At 39.7% G+C, this 24549-nt stretch overlaps 1 protein-coding gene across 2 annotated transcripts in view; it reads left to right on the forward strand.

Moving 5' to 3' along the window:
- Positions 1-23691, forward strand: part of MAGI2 (membrane associated guanylate kinase, WW and PDZ domain containing 2) — a 746179-nt gene extending 722488 nt beyond the window's left edge. For both annotated transcript variants that reach the window (XM_010001790.1, XM_010001791.1), the window contains 2 exons: positions 1134-1272; positions 21890-23691. In XM_010001790.1, the coding sequence (XP_010000092.1) occupies positions 1134-1272; positions 21890-22689 (939 nt within the window). In that variant the 3' untranslated portion in view covers positions 22690-23691. The remainder of the gene's footprint in view (positions 1-1133; positions 1273-21889) is intronic.
- The last annotated feature ends 858 nt before the right edge of the window (positions 23692-24549 follow it).

Consider the following 24549-nt stretch of genomic DNA (forward strand, 5'->3'; position numbering starts at 1 on the left):
ATGTTCTCCTCTGGCCCTGCATGCACCCTTCTTGGCTGCCCACCACCTTGACCCACACCTCTCCTGGCTACAGGAGATCAGCTCTCCTTCTGGGCTCCTCAGATGGGGCTGGGAGGCCTCTGGGACAGCTGCACACACGAGCTCCCAAAGCTGTGGTCCTGCTGGCTCCAGAGACAGACTTGGCCATGCCATGTTGCTGGGCCATCAGTCTCACCACTTCAGTGGGTGGCTGTGGTGCCGCAGCACCAACCGTGCTGACCGGGTGCAGCAGGGAGGAGGTTTCCAGCATTGAAAGCCAGCTCTCCTCATGGAGAGAAGAGCAGAGTCAAAACATCCCATCAAGAGGCAAAGCTGGGAGGGAGATCTGGGTGGGTGGGAAACAGAGACATCGGTGCTCCATTTTACAGCAGTAGAAACAGAGGCTGAAAAATTCCAGTGAAGGTAACTCTGACTGGAAAGCCAGCCAGGAGATGATCTCCATAAACCTGTAATTAGAGCCCTGGAGTCTGCCACTCCAACTAGACAGGTCAGCCAGGGGCTGTGCTTACTCCAAGCAAAAACCTTCTGTGGATAAATAGTTCAAAACATCCTCCTGTAAGACTTCCAGCAAATCTGTGTGACCTGTGCCATAGCCACTAACTTTTTTTGGTTTAATAGCTTGCTTTATAACAGCTCTTAAATTGATGTGAAGCTTTTGCTACCAAGATTTGGACATTCAAATGATGGTTCTGTGTATTTGTGCTTCAAACCTCTCTTTATAAAACAGCAAGTTAAATGCAGCAAAGATCTTCATGGGCCCTTACAACACTACAAATTAAAGTGTATCATGGGTGATGTTTCCAGTGATTCCAACACAACAAGCAATTTAAAAAAAACAACCAGAAGACATGAGGCAAGTTGCAAATACATTAGACTGATTTCAGGAGAAGATGAGCAGCATTTGATATAACACATTCAGAATCCACTTTGGAAGTTATTTAATCTGCCAGAAATATCCCTCAGACAGACAGGAACAAATTTACCTTGATGTTTCTGTCTGTCATTCAAGTAACCTGTGATCCACTGAATGTCTCTTTCTGAAACACTCATTTTACTGCAATTCTATCTGACTCAATATTCTTCTTACTTGACAGATAGGAGATCAAATAATTGAAATCAATGGAGAAAGCACAAGGGACATGACACATGCCAGAGCAATAGAGCTAATCAAGTCTGGTGGCAGGAGAGTGCGACTGTTGTTGAAACGTGGAACCGGCCAGGTCCCAGAATATGGTGGGTTTTCATCTTTGTCTTTTTCTATGTGCATGAACATTTACAAAATCATTATATTGCTTTTGAGTAGCAATTGCAGATTTGTATATATTCTCATGGCCTGGGGCACATTAAGGATGAGCTTAAGAGCTTACCTGAGTACAGGTGGACTTATTCATATGTTTAAGTGCTTCCTTGGCTCAGGACCATGTATCTGTGTACATGACTGTCATCTGCTGCCCTGCCAACACAGGCAATGGCTTATAAGATGTGCATTGGAGGAAGCAGTTTGAACTCTTTAGGGGACATCTCTGAGTGTGCTGGAAGTTGCTGGTTTGCCCATAAACTGTCCTTTTCTTCTGATATTGGTACTTCTCTGCACATTTTTAATCACAGCAGGTGATTTTGTGGCCATGCAATTCACTCCTTCAGGTTTCAGCTCAAAGCCTTAACAAGAATGTACTTCTCCCTTTGACAACCATTATATTCTCTCTGACAATATACACAGCTGATCTAATAGAAGTCAACTCTGAATTAAGAAGGAGACTTTGCTCATTGTGGTGAGAGAGCAGGATCCATATTTGTCATGTTTTGTTTCAGGAGGACTTCTGGGACTTTTTGAATACTTCAAAAAGTGTGAGTCATTTAAACAATATAGAAAGCATGTTTCACTACTGAAATGACAAGAAGTAAAAATAAATTATCCAAAGGCAATTCACAGGCAAAAAAAGTTCCTTTTTAAAAAACTGAAGACAAGGCTCCCTTTAAAGAACTGTGTGGCAATGTCATATATTTACATAAATTTTATGATATGCACAACTGACCCTAAAATCTCACAGGAAAATGGTTTTTTTAGTGAAAATTCCTGGACTTCATTATGCTGGAAGGTGCAAAATTCTATTAAACTTTTCTAATGTTACTTTTGAAGTGCCACCATCATTTCCCATTAGAATCAGAAATTGCAGTAGCATATGAACATTCAAATTAATACTTAGGCTTAAGTGTAGTTTTGGGTCAGTCATTGTTACCAACAGACATTCATTCTGTCAGAGACTTTAAAGTCAGCTCCACTGCAAGTCAGCACTTTGCCAGTTGCCGGTATATATGGCAAGTGCATCATTTTCTTCTCTAAACTAGAGCCAACTCCATGGCTGAAGCAATACTCAGGATAGTGCTTGTTGCCTTTTTTTTGCAGCTTTCAAGAGCTTCTGCATAAGGACAGCAAGGATGGGCTGCAGCCCACCCATCTGGTGATAAAGTTAGTGAGTTGCACTCCTGGTGAGTAGGAGCGAAGCCAAAATGGCTTTCAGGAATTATGATAAATTAGCATTAAGACATTTAATATCTGTCTTAACCAGTGTATAATCCTTTCAGGGAGACTGCCAGCAGAGATTCAGATCACCTCCAAAGCTCTTTTGTTGGGAGTGGTGCATCAGTCTTAAAAAAAAGAACAAACAAAACATCACAGACTGATATAGCAGTAGTAATCCTTGTCAAACAGCAGAACCATATACTGGCAGTTCTCTGGTTCCTCAGGAAATTTAATCTAAGGGGGGGTCCCAGGAGGCTGCCATGAGCAAAGAATTGATTATTGTTCAGAGCCATTCCAAATATTACTTTCTTAAGATCCCGGTCTGGATGGCCCTTAAACATAGGCTTACAGGAGAGACAAAATAAATGTTTATGTTTATATAATCTTATAAATCTGAACCTTAATCCATAATAAGAAAATGTAAGCAGATGTTTAAAAAAAGTTCCATGTAAACAACATTATTTTGGGAAAACAAATTCCCTGAGTGGTGTAAATGTGCACAAGCCGTGTCATCCCAAGAAGAACATGAGTAAGAAATACAGGAAAACCACTACAGATCCAAGCAGTTTATTGTGCTAACAGAAAGAAGCAAGATTATTTCACAGGACTGCTTAAAGCCATGGTCACCATTCAGAAAAGCATCTGTAAAGCTTAGAATTAGTTGCGTAAAACCGCAGCTTACGATTATACCAAGTTTGCTACAAAGAAGTGCTGTTTAATCACATCATTTTTCTAGCTGCATCCTCAGTTTACAGCTCCATACAGGAGGATAACTGAGCAGCTGTGCTTGATAGCCATGTTGTCCTACTGCACTGAGAAAGCAGTAAAAGTGTTAAACAGTTACCTTTTAATGTACACACAACCTACAGAGAGCATCACAGCAAAGGATGACATCCACATGTCTGCAGTTCTTAGTCTGTGCATTATGCAGGCAGAGGAACATGAATGCTGGATCCAGTCTGCAGGCAGAATGAAGAAATATAAGAAGATGCCTGTTTCAATTAATCAAGATATTAAAATCCTCCCTAGGTCATTTCCCAAAGCAATGAGAAATATTCTAGGAACAAACAGCAGGTGCACATAAAAATCAACAGCAGCCTACTTAGGAAGTTAAAAACAGACCTTAACAAACAGAAATTATTAAAACATGTCTTGAGAAGGCTAGAATCTCAAGGGTAAGTCATAGTGCTGCACAGAGTGTCTGTCAGAGTATTAATGACAGAAACCCCCAGAAAAAGCTGTCCTTTCTAAGTCATGGAAAACTGAACATGGATGAGATTGTGACAGCAAACTCAAGGACAAAATGGTACTGAGGACAGTAGACAAACTAGTCAATATTTAGTAGTTCCCTCTTCTTCCCACCAGAATTGCACCACTGAGATGTATGAAGACTAATTGGAGCTTTTTTTACTGAAATAATACTGAAATAATCAGCCTCCTCTTTTTTTTTCTTTTTTTTTTCTTTTTTTTTTTTTTTTACAAGTACTTCTCAGAATAATTTGTTATACTCATTGAGGTGCAGCTCTGGACCCCATCAGTGGGAAGTAAGATTTAGTTGAGTATAAAAATGCAAGGCTGGGGAACAGAGCTAGTATCTGGATTGCAACATGGGGTGTGCAGCAGAATCCTAGGGAGAAATAAAATCAGAGCAGGTGTGCCAGGGTCCACTCCTGGATATTCTCTCTCAGTCTCTGACAAGCTATTTGATCCCAAGTCAGTTGTATTAATGCTGTGTTTAAAGACCTTTCCAGCAGCAGTGGCCTTCAGACTCACAACACTAAAAAGAAAGAAAGAAGGAAGCTTACTCAGAACAACCTTAAACAACCAGCCAAAACCATCACATTATTGTCTCTCAATCTTCAACTTTGTGGTTTTCCCTGTGCAATATAATCAATACTTTTTAAATTCCAAAGCCATGTTTCTACTAGTACAAAATATGGCAGTACATGTTTAAGAGCAAGAAATATCAGTATTTGAATGATGGTGTGATTGACAACAGTAACAGCAGTTTTAAGGAAAAAGTCATCTATGGTAAGAAAGTGATCTGTGAAAGAAAAGGATGTTTATTGAAAAGAAGTAAGCACTCAGTGAGGAAACAAAGAACAAGTTCCTGGGAGGACATAAATCTCCTGAATGAGATATGTCAGTTTATGCTGCCTGGAAATGTCCCTACAAGTACATCTCAGAAAATTCTGGCTGAGCTGATACACAATTCAAACCTAGGGGAAGTAATAAAGTGCCTTGCAAATGCATCATTTACCTCAACTCCAGCTGCTAATTTTGCTTGAAAACAAATGCTAAAGATCCCAGAGCACTTCAGAGGAAGAAATCCCCATGTAGCATGCATGGAAACATCAGAATATATGGGCAGGAGCATGGACATGATTAATGCTCAAAAACGACAGCTGATTTCACAGCAGGGTGCAACAAAAGAAGCTTGGAAAACAGATGTTTTATCACTCAGCATCTCAGAACATGTTTGCTGAGGATAAGGATAGCCAGAGGAGCTGTGCTTCCACTGAAGGTGAATTATCATAGCTCATCCAAACCCAAAGAACATCAGAATCATGTTTCATAGGAAATAGTCTGCCAGCCATGTTCTCCAAAGAACCAAGGTATAGAAAGAAATCATATTATTGTGCAAGACAGACTAGAAATACTGCTGGGAATCCTGATCTCAAAACATACTTAGTGCCTGGCGAGTCAGTCTGCAGGAGGTGTGAGTTTCCATACATGCCACAGGACACAAAACTCAGTCATTGCTGTAGCACTGAGCACTTCTCAGAACAACCTCAAATGCAATTTCAATAAAAGAACAGACGAGGGTTTTTCTTCCAATGGCTGCCTAATTCCCTGTGTATGCACCTGCCTAAGATGTTATTGACTTCATCAGCAGCTACTTGGAGTGCAGCACTTCTAAAAATCTGTCTGCTCATACTGTGGGAGCCTAATTACAGATACTCATATTTTTCAGGCCTTAGTCATTGCTATATAAACACTATGAGATGGGCACGTACATTGTGCAGTCAAACACTGGAATGAAGAGGCATCCCTAAAAGCAAAATGTGGGAAAACAGTTCACAAAAACCTAAAATAGTAACATCAAAGATTAAATAAAACTAACAAATCATAGCCTCTTAATCCAGCCATGTGCTCTGCAAGGGGCAAGTTAATTCTAATGATGGAGCAGCCCCAGACAGATCCAGTGTTCTCTGAAAATATCCACTGTTTTCTCTAAATATCTATGGAAGAAGCTCGCTAGAAAAGCCTGGGATGTCTCAATCTCAGTCCTGACAGCTTAGTTTTTCTGTCTCACTGCTCCTACCATTTCCTGACTGAAGCTTTCATTACAAAGCTACATTAAAATATACATTCCTAGAAGTATCTGAAAGCAAAGAGTCTTATAACCAAGTAATATATACTATATAATATAATAAAATAATTGCAAACAGGGCAAAAAGGTGGAGAAGGCACCATCAACACTTCTAGGTAGACTCTATCCTTCCATCAAGGCACAACCTCCTTCCCCAGAGCCCTCTGTCTGGTACCGCATGTCTTCACAACATTCAGGTGATTTTACAGAACTAGAGTTTTGGCTGTTTAAGGGAGGAAAAGTTCTGTATGAAAAATGGAAAGTTTCAAAATACGTAAAATCATTGCTCCTTTTCAGATAAAAGCTACAAGTTATTTAGCAGTAAGTCATTTTTTAAGAGCCTTGAAGAAACTCTCTACTTGTGTGTTAGCTCTACCCCACCAAGAAAAGCAGAAAATGTCAGAGTTGATACCAATAGAAGGATTTTTCATAATAATAAATGGGCACAGTTCTAAAATGCAGTAAACCCTTTGCTTTTGATTTGTTATGACTCCTTCAAAAAGCACCTCAAGATGTACTCCACAAACATAGTAGAGGTGAATTGACATCCTGAATGTATATGCACAGTAGTTTCAGTCATCCACTAATGTTTAGACTTACAGCATGCTTATTTCTCTTGGCTTTACAGAAATACTTCTTTCCTGTTACATATAAGCTTTTTAATCAGTTGTTCTAAACTTACTAAGAATTGTCTGCTCTAACAACAGTACAATATCTGTATGTCACTGGTTCTGTTAATTCTAATGATTGGTCCTAGGCTGTTCCTCCCCTTCCTTTAGGAATGGTACCTTCCAGTCTCTCCATGTGCATGAAAAGTGACAAGCATGGGTCCCCATATTTCTACTTATTGGGCCACCCTAAAGACACGGTTTGTAAACTCTGCATGTGTATTATCTTTCTCTAATATGCTTTTGTTTCTCACAACTGTAAATAGACTCTTTTCCAACTTTTCCTTACATGCTAGCTCACTTGGTAGTTTCTAAAGTATTTTATAGCATAGGTATTAAAGCAGCTATGCACTTTGCAATGTCTAGGTAACTAGTCCTAGATAACTGGTTCTTCATTTTAAGCTGCTGCCAGTGCAAGAAACACAGCCACAGTTCTAATTATTCACTTTTTCTCAAGACAAAAAATTATTCTCTGAAAATCTTAAACTTTTGGGAACCAAAGCCATAATATTCCCTTTCCCTATGGTACTCAAATTACAAAAATATTAGTACTGTGAAGGTGGAAGTTAGATACTGATCTTAAACAATATTTGTATGCAGCCCCTTGAAGAAATAACTAATGTAAAATTGAAGAATCTGTGAGACATACTGTTAGGCAATACCCGTTTTTTAAACCCAGTGCCTATGCTGAATTTACACATAGTACTTTGTACTTGATTTCAGGCTATTTTCTTCATAAATCAGATCCAGCTGCACAGATTGTTCAGATACATCAAATTTGTAATACAGAGTCATGGCCCAGAAATGATACTTGGAAAGCAAAGGAAAAAAACCACTGATTTTTCCTCTCATCACAGAAAACACAGGAGTGTGCAGGTGCATTCAGTCTGCTATTGACTTTGCACAAGGTAGTATATTTGCTAGAATTATAAGGCCAGTCTCACACTGTTGAAGTAGACAGATTGGAAACAGAAAAGGAGTTATACCCAAAGGTATCCTCCTAACCTTTGAGCTTCAAGCAGCTCATCCAATGTGATTCCCACAGAATTCTTGTCCCCAGCACCCAGGCACTAAGCTGGAAGTTGTACAACTGACCTGTTATCAGCCTTGTGCGTCCAGGTGACCTAATTGTTTGCTTGCATGTGCTCCCAGTTACAGCTGATTCACAATTTGTGTCTGTAAATAAGAATTTTTTTAACACAGACTTGTCCCTAGACTTTGCTAGTGCAGAGCTAGACACACCTAAAGGTCATTTGAAAACAATACCCTTGTAGTTCAAGCGTGTGTGTCACCATCAGATGCCTCCTGACAACAAAGAAGTTCTGGCATTGTGTAGAAAACTGAATTGCAAAATTATTTGCAGTCATTCTCACCTTACCTCTGCTTTCTTCTTTACTAAAAGTAGTTCAGAGAGATAATGTGGGAAAAAATCCTGGCTAACATTGCCACTTTGCTAGTCTCAGTTGTCAAGCATAGGAAGTTCAGAGAAATGCAGTTCCACCACAAATGTTAGGTATTTATAACCATAACTTTCAATGCATTATCTTTGTTTTTCCTTCTGTAGCACAACAGAAGCAGGAAACAAGTCTTTTTTCCTGAAATAAGTAGAAACATAAATCTGTGAATGCAGCTAAAGTTAGTCTTGCACAGTCACTCAGCTGTGAATGGTTCTGATTATTTATTTGGCAGAAAATGTTAGCGAAGAATTTTTTTTTCCCAGTAAAATATATCCAGAAAATTAAAATCAATTTAGCTTGGGTCAACAGCAAAACTGAAATACTTGATTGATAAAACAGTAATATCAGGTCAAAGGAAAAAAATGTGTTTCCATTTCAGATGTTTTAATGAAAGGGTTTTGAGGGGAAAGATTTTGCACTGACCTTTCCCAACCATAACTGTGGCTGTGCTAGCATTCATTAGAGCACTGACCAAGGATGTAAGTTGAATTTCCTGATATAGAACTGATATACTGACCAGGAGAGGACCCTACCATAATATAGTGCAGTCTGTTATGAGTCCATGTTTCCCACAGGAATTGTTCTGTTTTCTGTAAATAATCACTTAGGGAAGATGATTAGCAGGCTTACTTGAAGTTAGATATAGCCCAGGAGAGATGCAGATGCTAAAAGGTGGTTTAGAAAGCACATCCAGATCAAGTGATACGTGCCTGTGCTTTCTTGCATCGTGGGTTTGGCGGCCCTTAATAGTGGCACTGTACTTCTGTTTGCAAAAATAGAGGAAAAATTGGGAGCTTTTTTTTTTGTTGTTTTTGTTTTAATACAGTTAAATCCTTCAGAAATCTCCAGTCAGCTACAAACTGCAATTTTCTAGTTGTTTAACTCTGTTGGTATTCTGAAGCTTTTAGGTTTGTCTAAGAAATGGCTAAAGTATCTTGGCCTGTACATTCAAGCCAGATAATCCTGCCTGTTCAGGGTACTGATCAGATAACCCAATTCATCCCATTTTTTAATGCTCATTTTATAAATCTCTGGAGCTGAGGTTGGGTGTTATTCGAAACTTGAACTATCCTATATATCATTCATCTGATGTGAGTGCAAAAATCAATAGTCATTTTGGAAAAGTGCCCTTTCCTTCTTTGACCACCTCGGTGGAACTGCAAACATTTATTCATATACCAATACCACCTTCTAGCAATACCAACTTAATTTCAGGAACCTGTGGTGTGCAAACAGAAAGAGGGAGAGAAAAAAAAAAAAGAAAAGAGAGACTAACTAAATAAGTCAATACACTGGTTAACAAAATTGGTCTAAAACAATCAGGTAATTTGAATATGGGCTCCCAAAGCTCTTTTATTGCTATAGGTGAAAACTATTCAAGGACAAAAGAGAGTATTAAAATTTGCTTTACAAACATGTTTTTAGTATTAAATTAATATGTGGCAGCTGACAAGAAAGCAGAAAAGAGAGACTAACTAAATAAGTCAATACACTGGTTAACAAAATTGGTCTAAAACAATCAGGTAATTTGAATATGGGCTCCCAAAGCTCTTTTATTGCTATAGGTGAAAACTATTCAAGGACAAAAGAGAGTATTAAAATTTGCTTTACAAACATGTTTTTAGTATTAAATTAATATGTGGCAGCTGACAAGAAAGCAGAACATCCTTCTGTTAAGTAACAGTGTATATGTATGTATATGTGGGAGTGTATAGTTATTTCTGTCTTACAGCAAATTTCTATTTTATAAGAAATATAGACCTTTTACATAGGTATCCCTTGATATAGAAAAACGCAGTTTTGAAAGAAGGAGGGACACATGGGAAGGCATTTCCATGTTTGTGACAATGTTTTTGAGCTTCCAGGGAAGTGATAAGTTTTTCTTACTTTTTAAATGCAAAAACACCAAGTCCTTTTCATAGTCCTAAACACTGCTTTGGTTATTACACTCCCAGTGGCTTTGACCAGGCCAGTTGAATTCTCTAACCATTCTTAACCCCACCTGTATAACAGGGGATAGTAATATTTACCTATCTGTCTCATGGGAGTGTTATGGGGATTAATTATTTCGTGCTTGAGAAGCACTTTAAAGATTAACATTCCTAGTCAACTACTCAGTATTGCTACTAAAGTAGAATCTCACTAATTGACAGGCATTATAATCCACACCAAAATTGGCAGTGTCCCTCCCCTCTGAGCAAAAATTTAATAATAAGGCTGTTGAGCAAGTTCTCTTATTACTAAAGCTTAATTATTATAATATAAGATTCCAGAGTAGATTTACTAATATGGTGTGAAGTGTAGATAATTACAGCTAAACTACAGTGAATAAAACAGATGAACAAACACTATCCCTGGTTTTTGTTCCCATAAACTGGTAAGCAGACTTATCAGCCAAAGCATGCGGAAGTCCCACCCACAAATCTTCTAACTTTTTTCTTGTGGCTACCCATATTTCCATCCAGTTGGTGACACTAGAAAATAAGGACTTAAAATACAGGGCCTTAGAGAGGGCAGGCATCACTCTGTCTTCACAGCATCAGTTTTTCCTTACTTTATGTAATCAAGAGGAAAAACAGGAATTCAGTAATACTTGCTGTGTCTGCAGTTTTCCATAAGATTAAATCCCATCTTGTGCTGTTGTAGCTCAAAGGCCTGTAAAATCCCTCTCCTGCTACTCATTTCTCAGTCCCTCTCATTTCCAAATGTACAACGGCCCCCAAATACTAGCCAGACTGAATCACCCCAACATGTTCTTAATCAGAGGTAGCTTCCCTACATGTCCATGATGGTATCCTTGCAATACAGAGCTCTGTATGGAAGGAGATAGTATGAAGGCACAAATGATTATTCCTGTGGCCTGGGCCAACAATTCTCATCATGGAGGTTGTGCAATCACTGCTTCAATGGCCAGATTTCAGTGTGTCTAAAACCTGTTCCACATCTCCTTGGCACAGTCAGTTTGCATCAATGCCATCCCCAAAGGAGAGCACAGCCACTCATCTACATTTTTACATGAATAGTGACTTGGAGGGGTGAAACTTCTTCTTCTTTAGAAAGACCTGGAAACTATTTTTTGTCCTCTAATATCTTGACAGGAACAAGAGCATTTTTTCTTTGTACCTTCTGACAAAGACTCCATCTTTAAGAATATCAGCTGTACTTCAGATGCAGTGGCTTCTAACTCATTTACATGATTTTTAAAATTGATATGTGGTTACCCAGGTATAAAAAGTCTGGCTTATTAGCTTTCTTAAAAGAATCCATAAAGAGCCATCAGCTCTTTTAGGGACGAAAACACATCCATTAAAGTACAATAAGTTATACAGAAGTACAACAAGAAGGCATAGAGCTGTGTCAGAAAAGCTTTGCCAGCAGCCTGGAGCTGTGATACCCAGGACTAAATTAAACTAACAGGGCCTCTTTTGACTCTAGTCATTAGCATCTGAAATTTTGTGTCTAAATGGTCACACAGAGAGCAATATGAAATAATGTGATTCCAACCACGAGCGAGGAGAAGGCAAACTTCACAGCTGGTCCTGCCTCTGCCCTTCTCACTCTGCCATCCTGTGGTGCAATTCCCAGGGTGTTGCTTCGTGGCCCAACCACAAGGAGAGGTTTGCAGGGCTCATGGCCTCTGCCAGACTTCTTATAGCTTGTTACTCCTGGCTTGGGAAAAAAAACCTTCGGAAAATGAAGTGCATTTTGAAAATACGAGGTAACTGTCACTCTCCAACTGATGCCTAATGAACATGACCATAGAGGGTGTTACACTTTGTTGAGCTACAACAGCACAGATGCAACCCAGAATTTTAAACATCTGTGTTTTTTAAACATGTAGTTTGTGTTTACTCGTGAAGATACTAATATTACAATGTGACATTTATTTATTCGTGCACTTCCATCTCATTATACAGTGTTCTGAGAAAATTGTCTCAGCATCCAAAAGATACCAGATACCACAATAGCCTCAACTGCAAGTGGGGTCCCAGGCTCAGCTCTGCACCTTCTGTGCCCAGTGGTATTGAGTCTGAAAAGACTCTAAAAGAGACTAAACTAATTCTGCAACTTCTACCCTAAGAGAGCAGGAATACTTATTCATGAGCTTTGTAAACAGGGATGTGTTCAAACCAAGTTATTTGTTCTGCTTCAGATCCTGCTGAGATCCTAAGTGAGAACCACCAACACTCAGTGCCTGCCAGAAACCATTTTCAGGGGGCATTTCATATACAGTCAAAATGCTCTGAATTCCTCACTTATTAAATACCTTTTATGTATTTTCCACATACCTTTAATAATGACAGCTATTTATTGACCAGACAGGATGTGATGTCTACAGTTAACACCCATTTTAGCTGTGATAAATAATAATTTTAATATTTAAGTTTAATTAAGTACGTAATATCCAACTCTTAAATTATTCAGTCTCTGCAGAATGTTTTTCATTAATACCACACATTCTATTAACATATTTATGAACACCTTTTATGACTTAATGTGGTTTAATTCTATTAATAAAAACTAATTTTAAAGTAATTATCTTTTTTAATTATACAGTAGCTTCCAATGTAGATTTTTCAGCTCCAGCATGGCTCTGGAAGAGAACTGCTGAGGCTTCTGCAGCTTCTACTCTACTGCCTGACCACACAGAAAAAATAAAACCTCCTTTACTGAAGAGATGAAGTTCTTTTGCCTGAGTAGCTCTGATCTAATAGACGTGTGTGCTGCTCAGCACTTCAAAAAGGGTACCAAACTGCCTGAAGGACCTAGTGAATGATAATGCGTGGTTAGAGCAACATCACTCCAGACTAGCACTTAGGCTGTCCACAGACTTAACACTGATGAAGCAGTGAGGAGCTTGCTGTGGAGGAGAGAAGCACTGCACAGGCTGCAGCTTTTCATGTCAGCTGTTCACAATAGCAGTGAGTCATCCTGTAACATTTCTGCAGATGCCTTCCCTTGATCAAAGGAATAATTCAATTTATCAAGTTCACTCAGATTTGTGATTATGATCATTGGTTTAAATATTTAATGTATAGGACTGTTTGCTAGATCCATATCTATTGAACAGGCTAAAATACATCTTGGAATGAGTGATAAAACTGTGTAGCATAGTCATCTGGCCTTGAGATTCACAGCCAGAAGATTATTACAGTAAATGAGTAAATTGAGTTACTAAATTAATTTATCTGCTTCAGATCTGAAATATAACTTGTTTGTAAGTGTGACTCTTGATTATTTTTCCCTCTCCCATTCTGCACTTAGGTATTTTTTTCTTGCATAGAAAAATCAGCTTTGTTTATTCTTGCTATTATAAGGGCAGTGTTCAAATTATCTTGGTCCTGTTTTAAAGTGTGGCTGATGATGGAGAGAATCAAATGCTGCAGTGCTCAGACATTATTACAAAATCACTCTGCATTCCTTATGGATGTGATTTACATTTAAGGGGTGAACAATGGCAGGGTAACCAGGAGAGTGTTAAAGTTAACTGCAGAACCCTAAGATCATCTAAGTCCTGGAGACAATCCAGTCCGTATGCTCTCCAGGGCAGAAACCCTGAGTGTTTCTGAATTCATTGGTTACCTCCTGTACTGTCCAGAAAGATCTCAGGCCACTTATTTGCAGTGACCCATACTTGCTAAAAAGAGCCTGATGTGGAGCAATGTCTGTAGCTCTCCATGACCCTCCAGTCAGCTTTGATCCACAGCCTTTGACAGGGCTTCCCAGAAGGAGCTCCCAAGCATGGGTGGTGTAGACATTCAGCAGAAGAGCAGATGTCTATTTCCAGAGGTCTTCTGAGTCAACTCTATCTCTCTCTCTGACTCTGTTAGTCCAGTAAATTATTATCTCAAGTGATTAGGACAGTAAAATACTGGTGAAGCCATAGCATAATTAAACAAATAGGTCAAGGAAAGGGATTTATTGAGGATACATTGAGTATAGTGCAGGATCAGAAACAGCGCAGAATAAGAACTGGAACTCTCCAAGTCAGCTCAGTCACTTCTAATGTGTCTTTGTTCACCATCTTTAAAGAATACATTACATATAAAAAATTGAAAAGTGCTTTCATGCATAGTGTTTTCTACAAATTAACGCCAGCACAAATCAATGTGTGCAACTTCCTTGTTTCAAGGAAACATTCAGCATGTTTCTAAAGGATTCTTTTAAATTTTCCCCTCATAGAATCATAGAATCATAGAATCTTAGGGGCTGGAAGGGCCCTCGAGAGATCATCTAGTCCAACCCCCCTGCCAGAGCAGGGTCACCTAGAGTACATCACACAGGAACTCATCCAGGTGGGTTTTGAATGTCTCCAGTGAGGGAGTCTCCACAACCTCCCTGGGCAGTCTGTTCCAGTGCTCTGTCACTCTCACAGTAAAAAAATTTTTTCGGATATTCACCTTGAACCTCCTATGCTCCAATTTACACCCATTACCCCTTGTCCTATCACTGGTCATCACTGAGAAAAGCCTAACTCCGTCCCCCTGACACACCCCTTACATATTTGTAAACATTGATGAGGTCACCCCTCAGTCTCCTTTTCTCCAAGCTAAAGAGACCCAGCTCCCTCAGCCTTTCCTCATAAGGGAGATGTTCCACTCCCTTAATCATCTTTGTAGCTCTGCGCTGGACTCTTTCAAGCAGTTCCCTGTCCTTCTTGAACTGAGGGTTCCCTCACAATATGCAGTTCTGCTCTCTCTTCACCAAGTTTAATTTTTCCCTTTCTCTCTGTTCCCTTAATTCCCTTAGCTCTAAAAACAAGCAATATAGTCTCCTAAGCTTCTGCACATTTGGTCTTCCAAGCATAAGTAACAACACTCTTTCTGAAGTGTGTTTCAATAATTCTCAAATTAGACCTCTGAACATGAAAGCACTTTTTCTAACAAACCTCCATGTGGAGTACAGAAATGGTGATAAAAGTTAATTTTACCTGAGTTGAGATCATTCAGAGTCTCATCAGATGGCCCTTGCAGGGACTCTGTGAACATCATCTCTGCTGTAAAAATATTTGGGGCATCTTCCATTTAATATCTAGGTAAAATATACAATACAAGATGGATATAATGAACCTAAAGGAGCTAAACTCTTGCTCATCAGTAATGATTAGTGAAATGAAAAAAACATAGGGCATCAGAGTATAAATGGCTCTGGGAAGTGAATGAAACAGGAGTAGAACTCTGCTTCCTGGTGTTGGAATAGGTCCATGACTGAATTTTCTACATTGTTTGACATGTTTGAAGTCTGAAGCAGAGGTAAAACTACCTCATCTACCTACTATCTTCATCTACCCTATATATACAGTCACATCTCTTCAGTTCTTGAGGACATCTGCAGAAGTCATGCCACCAATAGCTCCTAGAAATAGTCCAATATTCCAATATTAGCCTGGACATCTGCAGAAGTCATGCCACCTAGAAATAGTCCAATATTCCAATATTAGCCCACTCTTCCAAAAGTAAAACACTGACAAAACCAAAAGTGTACAATGACTTTGGTGGCAGAGGGACTAGGCCTGGCACAGTTTCATACTTTAAACATCAGTCTTTCTTAACAAATCATTCTACTTCTCTGAAAACAACAAACAAAAAATTCAGAAGTAAAAGATGCGAGGACTCAGATGCATGTTTGTTTCCTGTAATCTGTCAACTCAGTCAGGTTACCTTGACCAACCATCCTCAACCTTTGCAAAAGCACAGTTGCAAAAGCCAGAAAAACAACTAGAAAAAAAGAAAAAATCCACTCTTAAGCAAAGTTATATTTACAAGCTACTACAAACATTCAGAATCACTGTGACATTTCTGAGTGCAAACAAGCAAGCAGTATAATGAATGTGGTTACACTAAGAAAGCAAGTAGTTAGATTAGGTTTTCATTGCATCACAAATAAGACTTCACAATACCAAATGGATCACTCAACTGCATGTGTAGGAAGGGAAAGTAGTTCGTATGCCAAAATAACTGAGTGTGACCTGGATTTATTTTTGTAAATGCACATGGCATCCATGTCTTTTTTGCAGATAGAATCAACACTTTGCACCCATGGCACACTGCCATTATAGCATTTTAAAGAAAAGAGTAAGGGCAATGCTAATGGTGAACAGGCTATCCCACCTGGATGTGCCCATGGTGACTGACCAAAGGACCTTACAACAGCAGAAAGCACCTAAATCCACTGATGTTTATTTCCAGAGCTATTGGTGCTGAGGCATTTGAACCTGGATAAGATCAGTGGAAGGGGAACCAAACAAAGTGTAATTTTAAGCCAAGCAAAGTGTAATTTGTGAGAAAACATTTGTAAAGCACTATTGAATAATTAACAAGTTTAAGTTTATAGCCAGAAGTATGGGTACCTGTAAGGTAGGGGCAGAGCCCATTGCCACTTGCTTTCCAGGAGAGGCTGGAGAAAGGGTGGCATATAATGGCATGTTTGCATGAAGCTGACAGCTGGACAGAAGGTACCAAGAGCTTCTCTAACCATCAAAACCTCAGAGAATCATTTATTTCAGGAGACAAAGGGTGCTGTGTGTCTGGGCTGTGGAAGCTCCAGGATGAAAGACTAAAGACTCTTTAAATATTCTGAAATATCCCTCCTTAGAGGATGTTAAAGACAAGCTGCAGGAGACCAATACAATCAGGAACATCACAAACATGTCAAGCTATAAGGAGAAAGAGCCAAATGCATTCCTGGTGTAACACTGCCAACATTAGTGAATACTCACCAGGGGACAATTTGTCCCATTTTCATTATTAACAGCATCTGTAAGAACTTCTTTGCCACCTTCTGGCAATGCATAATTACAGACAAAAAAAGGGGGGGAGGGGGCGGGGAGGGTTAGGAAATAAACCACCATATTTTAATATAATCAAATGCCCTTTGATTCCCTAGGAAAATAGTTCTGAGAAGATATGAAAACAGCTGCTTAGATATTTCAGGAAATGTTTCATTTGGACTACTGGAAGTGTTCAAAGCTTTAATATATTGACCATTATCCACATAGCTTAGAAATTAAAAAGGCATTGAGATTTTATTATACTTCAGTAATAAATGTCATTTTTACTCTCAACATGACTATTAAATATTAAATAAACTAATATTAGTCCTTTATGGTTAATTTCATCTGATGATAATTCCCACATTCTTGATAAACTACCAAGCAATAATTTAATTTTTTTTTATGCAAAAGCAGAAGATAATTACAAATCTGAGGTCTAATCTCTCTTCACCTGAGATCTTGGCAGAGTGGATAAGCACAGCAAGACTAGATCTGACAGAATCCCAGAAGGGCAAGCTGTAAAAAAACAGAAATATTGCAGGAAATTAAATAAACTTGTTGGTAGACTGAGTTCTTTCCTCTGACTTAGTACCCAGAATGTAAGACAGGTACATGTCTCTTCTCCATTAGAGTCAGGTTTCTTTTGCTAGTTGTTCAGATATAAGCTATCAGCAAGCACTGGATCAAGGTGCAACACTAGACTTAAGAGAAGAGCAAGTAGATTTATGAGCGTAGTATTCATCTCCACTCCACTGAACGTGTGTAAGGTGATACAGCAAAGCAAACAATTCATATATGTGGCAGTTCTACCTCAAACAAAAAAAGCCTTTAGACAGAAAACTTCTGCTCCTAGTGTTTTCCCTCTGTCACTCCTCCTCCCAAACGGCTGCGTTCATCTCCTGCTTGTCCTCCTACACACTCAAGATCTTGTGTCTGTGGTGTCTCTTACTCAGTTAGCAATTTACTCCTTGTCTGGGAGTTATGTGAAACAGGTCGTAGGTGAGTCATTCTTACACATCCCATGGAGCAGTGCCACCAACCTGCATGACAGTAGCTCGTGGAAACTAAAAGCCACCCAGAAAACACCTACTAAATTACACCAAATCAAATGCTATCAGTGTGACAGATTATAGTGCTGCTCCCATCTCATTTATCTTGTCTAAATTAGTAGGTCAAGGGAGATTTTCTCCCTTCAAAGAAGGGAGGAAGGCATCTATCAGCCTTCAGTGCAATATATACCTTTGAAAAACAATGTCTCCCACAGTAAGGATCATATCCATAGTGACAAAGCCAGAAAAAAATTTAAAACTACATCATCCCTAAATCTCTCCTGTAGTTTCAAGCAAATGTAATCTCTTTCAGTTCTGCTTGTAAGTTGTTTGGGCATTGGAGTTCATGCTCTATTAAGCAAATACTGTCTTCAGTGCCTCCCAGAGCTGAAGGGAGAAAATAAGTAAAATTGTTGCTCTGTCTCTGGTTTAGTAAGTTTGCAAAATGTTTTGAGATGCTCTGGAATAATAAACAGTAAAAGTAGGTTATATTCCCACTTAACACATACATTTTATAGAAAGGTTAAAAAGTGCAGGGGGAAAAAAAAAGATATTTTTTAAAAATATGAATAACTCTCTCCAAAATGCAGCTATAACCTCAGAATGAGCATAAAAAGAAATCATTAGTTTAGTTGCTCTACAGAACAAAATTTCTTTCTCCTGTTAATGTTTGTTATGGAAAAGCAACCATTTTAGTGCTGGTTGAACAAGCCCAAATGAACCTTTATGGCTTGAACACAGCTCCTTAAAAGGTTTTTCTTTAGAGCAACAAATTACTTACCTTACTGCACTTTGCTAGTATTTTTGATAATTTCCCATAATGTTCAAACATGAGGGGAAAGTCAGTCACAGCAGTCTCACATCAGTGTTTTCCTCACTACCCAGTGACACATGGCAACAATGGCTTGCTGACAAAAATGTCAACCAAGGCTAAGGATGACTTTCTACATAATTTCATCTGAAAGAAAACACAGGTTAGCTCTGGTTTTGGCTGCCTCAGATTGATGGTACTGAAGCCTTGTAGAAAGTCATTTTGTCAACCTCTTACTTGCAAGTACCATACTGCCACAGAATATGAATGGTACCTGTACTTCATGGCAGCTTCCCCCCCCCCAACCCCCACTGGAAATGCAGGCTAGGCAGGTGCACCCCCAACAAGAATGCCAGGCACATTATCTTAAACAAGTCTTAGTCAGTGGTCCACCTGGGATTCTCCCACAGCCAGACTTCGCTTCAAGCTGTGGCTATGAGTCTTCTCACGTAGTTGGTCAAGTTGCCTTTTTTCTTACAGAGTTTTCTGGGGGAGAGGCAGGAATCTAGTAATACCTGTAATATTGCATGTCCTAGTTTAGATATAGATATAGATGATATAGATATAGATATATAATTGCATGTAACAAATACCTAGATTCTCTTTTGTTGAGGTAGGTTCTCACCCACTACGATTTCTCACTGCAACATTTGGTCGTTTCCTCCCCCCCTCTAAAAAAGAATGTAGATAAAATATTAAAATTGTCTAGAGAGACTGTCCACTAATAAATAGTTCTCTTGTCTCGAGGGAATAAAAGAGCAGGCTACCTGGACCCAGGTCTCTTCCCCTGAGTGTCCTGGTACAATATCACCCTTTGTGCCTCAGAGGAGCTGCAAGAGGTGTCTGCCACCCTGGTTTTGAATGGTGGCCACTAGGCTTGTCCTTCTGGATGAAAAACAGCTGATTTGAGCATAGTGGCACATTTTGCAATCTTGTTACCTGAAAGCATCTTGCTGCTCCAGGCCACTCGATGTTTTTACTGAAATGCAGCTGATACTTGCTAAAGTGACAAATTACTCTGTAACTTCAGATGCTCTCAGAGCCATGTGTGAGATCTGGTAATGACCTGCTGCTCTTCACTGCCACTCAGTGAAAAACATCATCTCGTGAACAACTGGGAAAGAAAACTGTAGCTAAGTCAAATACGTTGGTCAGTCCAAGGCTCAGCACCACCTCTACCTTGCAGAGGTGTGACAATGCCATAAAAAGCACAACCTTATTTTTCTAGGGCCCAAGGTGACTTGTTTAGTAATAGCTCAGGTACTTTGCTGTTACTCACAGGCAGCTTCATGCTGCTCAGCAGAGTCCCAGGTAGTTGTAGAGAACCAGGCAAAGTGACTTGGACCCAGTGCATGGTCCTTGATTCAAGTGTTGACCAAAACAAGGTCTCCTGGATTTCAGACCCAAAAAGAGCAAGGGTGGGGGCTGCACCTTCCCTATCAGGCACAGCCTGCAGTCCTGAACCAGGAGAGGAGGTAGTGAAGAGCAGAAGTAAAGAAGCAGCTCATCAAAGCAGATGGTTTCTGTAGGCAAGCTCCTAAGAGCTGATCATTCTACATGCATCAGCCTTCCTTTTCTATTTTCTTGCTCAAGTGCCAAGCAGGGAGCAGATGGTACATTACTCAGCCTTAACTGGAGGGTAAGAAAGTGTGATTTAAAAAAAATTAAATAAATTTTAAAAATCAGTTGAGACCCTCAGTGCATTTAGATTCCCAGCTCAAAGTTTATTTGTCTTACATAGAACTTGTACTTTCTCCCCTCTCAAATGCTAATCCTCTCCACACATATGCTCATTATGCAAAAGCATATGACAAACACCATCTGGGAAAATAAATAGCTCCTCAGCTAACCATGCTGCTCCCTCCCGTTACGTCACCCACCTCACAATTGTGTCTCCTATTTTTATCTGCAAAGCAGCAATCACTCAATCAAGCTATTAACTCAAAAACGCCATCTCAGTCAAGAAAGCTGCAGATCCCAGGCTGGGTAGTAAAACCCATTTTTCAAGATGATGTGCATCTTCACCATAATTTGAAGGTAGCCATAGCACTGAGAAAAATAGATGTATCTTTTAAAGGACAGTTGATATCACTGAGCAATACTAGTCCTGACCTGCAGAAGCCCATGCTTGTTTGCTAGAAGGTTACTTTTCTCCCCCCATGAAATACTCAGTTCTTGCCACGAGTTCCACCTCGTTTCCATGGATCCCTGAGGTCGTCCTTCATCTCTGACAGATCATTGCTCATACCGTACAGAGCCAGGCAATGGTGCTAAATAGGGAATGACATTAGCCAAGTTCAGTGATTTCTCTAACCTCCCTATAGATGGGTAAGAATAGAGATCGTGCTGTCATTGGCCATGATGGTTTCATTGTCTGCTGGAATGTTAATCAAAAGAAGTGAGGATTGTGTATCCAAGAGAAAGGCATCTCAGAATATTCTGGTTTGTACCAACGGATTAGGAAAATCATCATGATTAGGCAAAGGAGATGTCTGTTTAGCTAAATTAAACAGGATCTGCACAATCCAACCATATTGTGTTGAGGCTCAGTAACCAGGAGAAGTTCCAAATGCACAGCCAGGAGAGCGAGCGGCTGGGCTGCGGCAGAGCGGCAGAGCTCTGCGATACCCTGTACAGACTGCAGGGCCGTAAACACTGCAATGTTGTATCTGTTTGGAAAAAATACGAGGCAGAATTCAATGATGACCTTATCTCAGCTACAAATTCTTGTCAATTACTATATGCTTGTAGGGACATGTTTAATAGATGGCAGAAAGTCCTTCTCATTTGTCCTCAGAGACAGCACTGATATTGCCCAGCTAAGAAATCCATTATACAGCTACAAAAGAGGCAATTTGATTTCATGAGCACGTGCCATTATTATTTTAAGAATAATTTAACAGAGGCAGAGAAAAGCAGAATCAGTATGGGAGGAAAGAAAAGTAGTTTTTCAGCATGTGCAGTTACCAGCCCTGTAGTTCTTTATTCTTCTGGACTTTTTTATACTGGGGGGAGGTTATTTTTGGTTTTCCACCAGTTTATGCCCCTTGGGGTTTTGCTTCATCTAGGAGAGAGGATTTTAGTTCTGGTATATGGTTTGGGTGTTGATGTTGCTCAGAGCACATATGTCTCTGCAATACACATTCAGTGCTGCTGAACACACCCTTAACACCCTTCTCTTTCTTGTTACCACAGACGAACCAAACTCCTGGAGTGCTCCCTCTGCCACCTCCCCAGGTCTGCCGGAAGTAGCTGTTTCCCTTGACGACATAATCTCACCATTATCTTCATCACACATAGCCCCACCCTCTGACCCTTCTCACCAGATAAGCCCAGAGGCAACATGGGATATCAAGAGGGAACACGATGTAAGGAAACCAAAGGAGCTTTCGGTGAATGGTCACAAAAAGAAAAGGTTAGGAGAACAAAGAGAAAGGTCAGCAAGTCCTAAAAAGGTAGACAGGTCAAAGCATGAAGACGTTTCTTGGAAAGGATATTCAGAAGGCAAAAATAAGACCACTGATGGTGGCAGGCCCACCTCAGAAAGCAAAGTGGTGGGACACAGCCTTATGATCGAGGCTGAAGCAAGAGAGCACCTGTGTGCTGGAACCAGTGATGAACAGTTTGGGAGGCTGAGGAAGCCAGAAAGCAAGAGAGGAGGATCTCTTAACAAAAAAGAAGATCACAAATCCACAAATACCAGTGAGAAGAAGTCAGCTGCAGCATCTGACCATGTCAAGCTTGAGACAGGTTCTACCAAGCTGTACGGTAGCAACCGCTGCAGCTCACCTGGAAGCGATATGGACCACAGCCAGAGGGACCCTGATGGGAAACCCAGCGAGTTCCCCAGGAAGGGACATCTCCACTCCATTAGCACTCGCAGCACCAACACCACAGTTCGAAAGGCAACTGTCTCCCCAGGGCCGTGGAAAATCCCTGGCTCAGATAAGCTACCTAGCGTCCTGAAGTCTGGTACTTCTGCCATGAGCAGATAAGCAAGGGACTGTTGCCCTCTAACTGGCTCAAGCTGACGCAGAACATTATTCTTAGGTTTTGTCTCACATTGGTTTGTTTTAATTTATTTTAACTATCACACATATACACAAAGCATTGAGGAATGAAAACATTAGTGTGTAATTCCATGACAATGTGCACAGTATCTAATAAGTTCAAAAGCATATAGTCAACACGGAGATTTAAAATTGACCCTAAAGTCCCAGTTCCATTTTAGGGACTTTGGCAGCTATGGAAGAAACCAAAACAATATGAAGGACAGTACATCAGAGAACGGTAGTGCAGTGTAGCTTTAGCATTTTTTTCCCACTGCATGAAGGACTTGGATTTCATTCAAACTTTATATCAAGAAACTGGAGCAAGTTAGAGCAATCACAAACTGGAACATCGCCTTAAATAAAACTGCACGGAGCAAGCTGAAACCGAGAGAGGATCTTTTCATGGAGCTAAAATATTGTAAATACATTGTTCTCGACATATCTAGACAGGGGTTAAAGGGTTTCTTTGAAGCATCGTTTGGAACTGTACACCCATGACACGTGTCCACTGTTAACGCTTTGGGATATTCCACATGATACCCGGTAGCATAGTTCACTGGGTGCTATGGGAGGAGTGGGGAATCCAGTGGATTAGTTTCTGTGATACCATTTCTACTGCCATTTTTGTGAACAAACCATGTTTCTGTACATTGGAAAGGAGTTAGGGTGGAGTTGTACTTGCAAATTTTCGAAAAAGCAATTTACTACAGGTTCCCCAAGTCCTGCGAGGTAGCACACAAACCAATTGGTCAAGTTCAAAACCCAGACGTCTGCAAGGCCCTTGCAATGAAAAGAAGAGTGCTACAGAGAAAAAGCTGCAGTTTCCTTAAGGAAAGGCCTTTTCCTCCTGCAGAAAACGAGAGCTTCACTTATCAACAGTGCTATGTTTCATACCCGTCTGTTTAGTTAGGACACTCTCACCTTTTATCCCCTCCGTTTGGCAGAGCAGGTGCCATTCAGGCACATGTTAACAATAATTAGACTGGTTTCTGAAATACAGTTGTCAGTGTCCTCATTCAGTAAATTCGATATATTTCCATTCTTTAAATGGTTTCCATTTTTAAATATTTTTTCTGTCTTTTTTGGTTTTGTTTTTGTTTTTGTATTTTTTTTTAAATCTTTCTTGCTTATCTGTTTTGAATTTCAAGCCTTAAGTGCCAGGTAAACATTCCAGTCTGCCTTCACAGGAAATAACTCCGAGTTCAGTCAATCAGTCATTATCTTGTTTCAAAAAGATGTGTATGTGTCTGTGTACGTGTGCATATGCTTATTTGTCTGTCAAAATTAAAACAAAATCCTGGGCAATAATACATTGGTAATTTTAAAAAGAGCCAAAACCAAAACAAACAAACAAACAAACATCCACCAAACATAAAACTAAGTACTGACAAAAACTCATATTTAGGAGTTATTGTTCTCTAGAAATCTTAGTTCCTCACATGCTCTGCTGAAAAATTAGAATTGGCTTTGTTCCAAGAAGTTATCACATTACTGTATGTCACAAACATTGCACTGGACTGAGAAATTTATAGGCATGTTTCTTCCTGTCCAATTATTTGAAAAGCCTCAAGTCAAGGATTTTGCAGCTTTCAAACAATTTTTTTTGAAAGAAAAATCCATTTATGATTTCTGAAAAAGCACAAGTCCATGTAGCTGTTTATAAAACTCTTATTTAATGGGAAAAAAAAAAAAAAATCTTTATCCCCTGAACTAGAATTCAATCTAATTTGCCATTAATTTATTGAATCTGATTTTGGACAATGCTTCTGCAGCGTAGATGCACGTCCCAGTATCTTATTTTTA

The sequence above is a fragment of the Chaetura pelagica genome, unplaced genomic scaffold (genome assembly GCF_000747805.2).
Source record: "Chaetura pelagica isolate M959 unplaced genomic scaffold, ChaPel_1.0 scaffold137, whole genome shotgun sequence".
NCBI lineage: Eukaryota > Metazoa > Chordata > Aves > Apodiformes > Apodidae > Chaetura > Chaetura pelagica.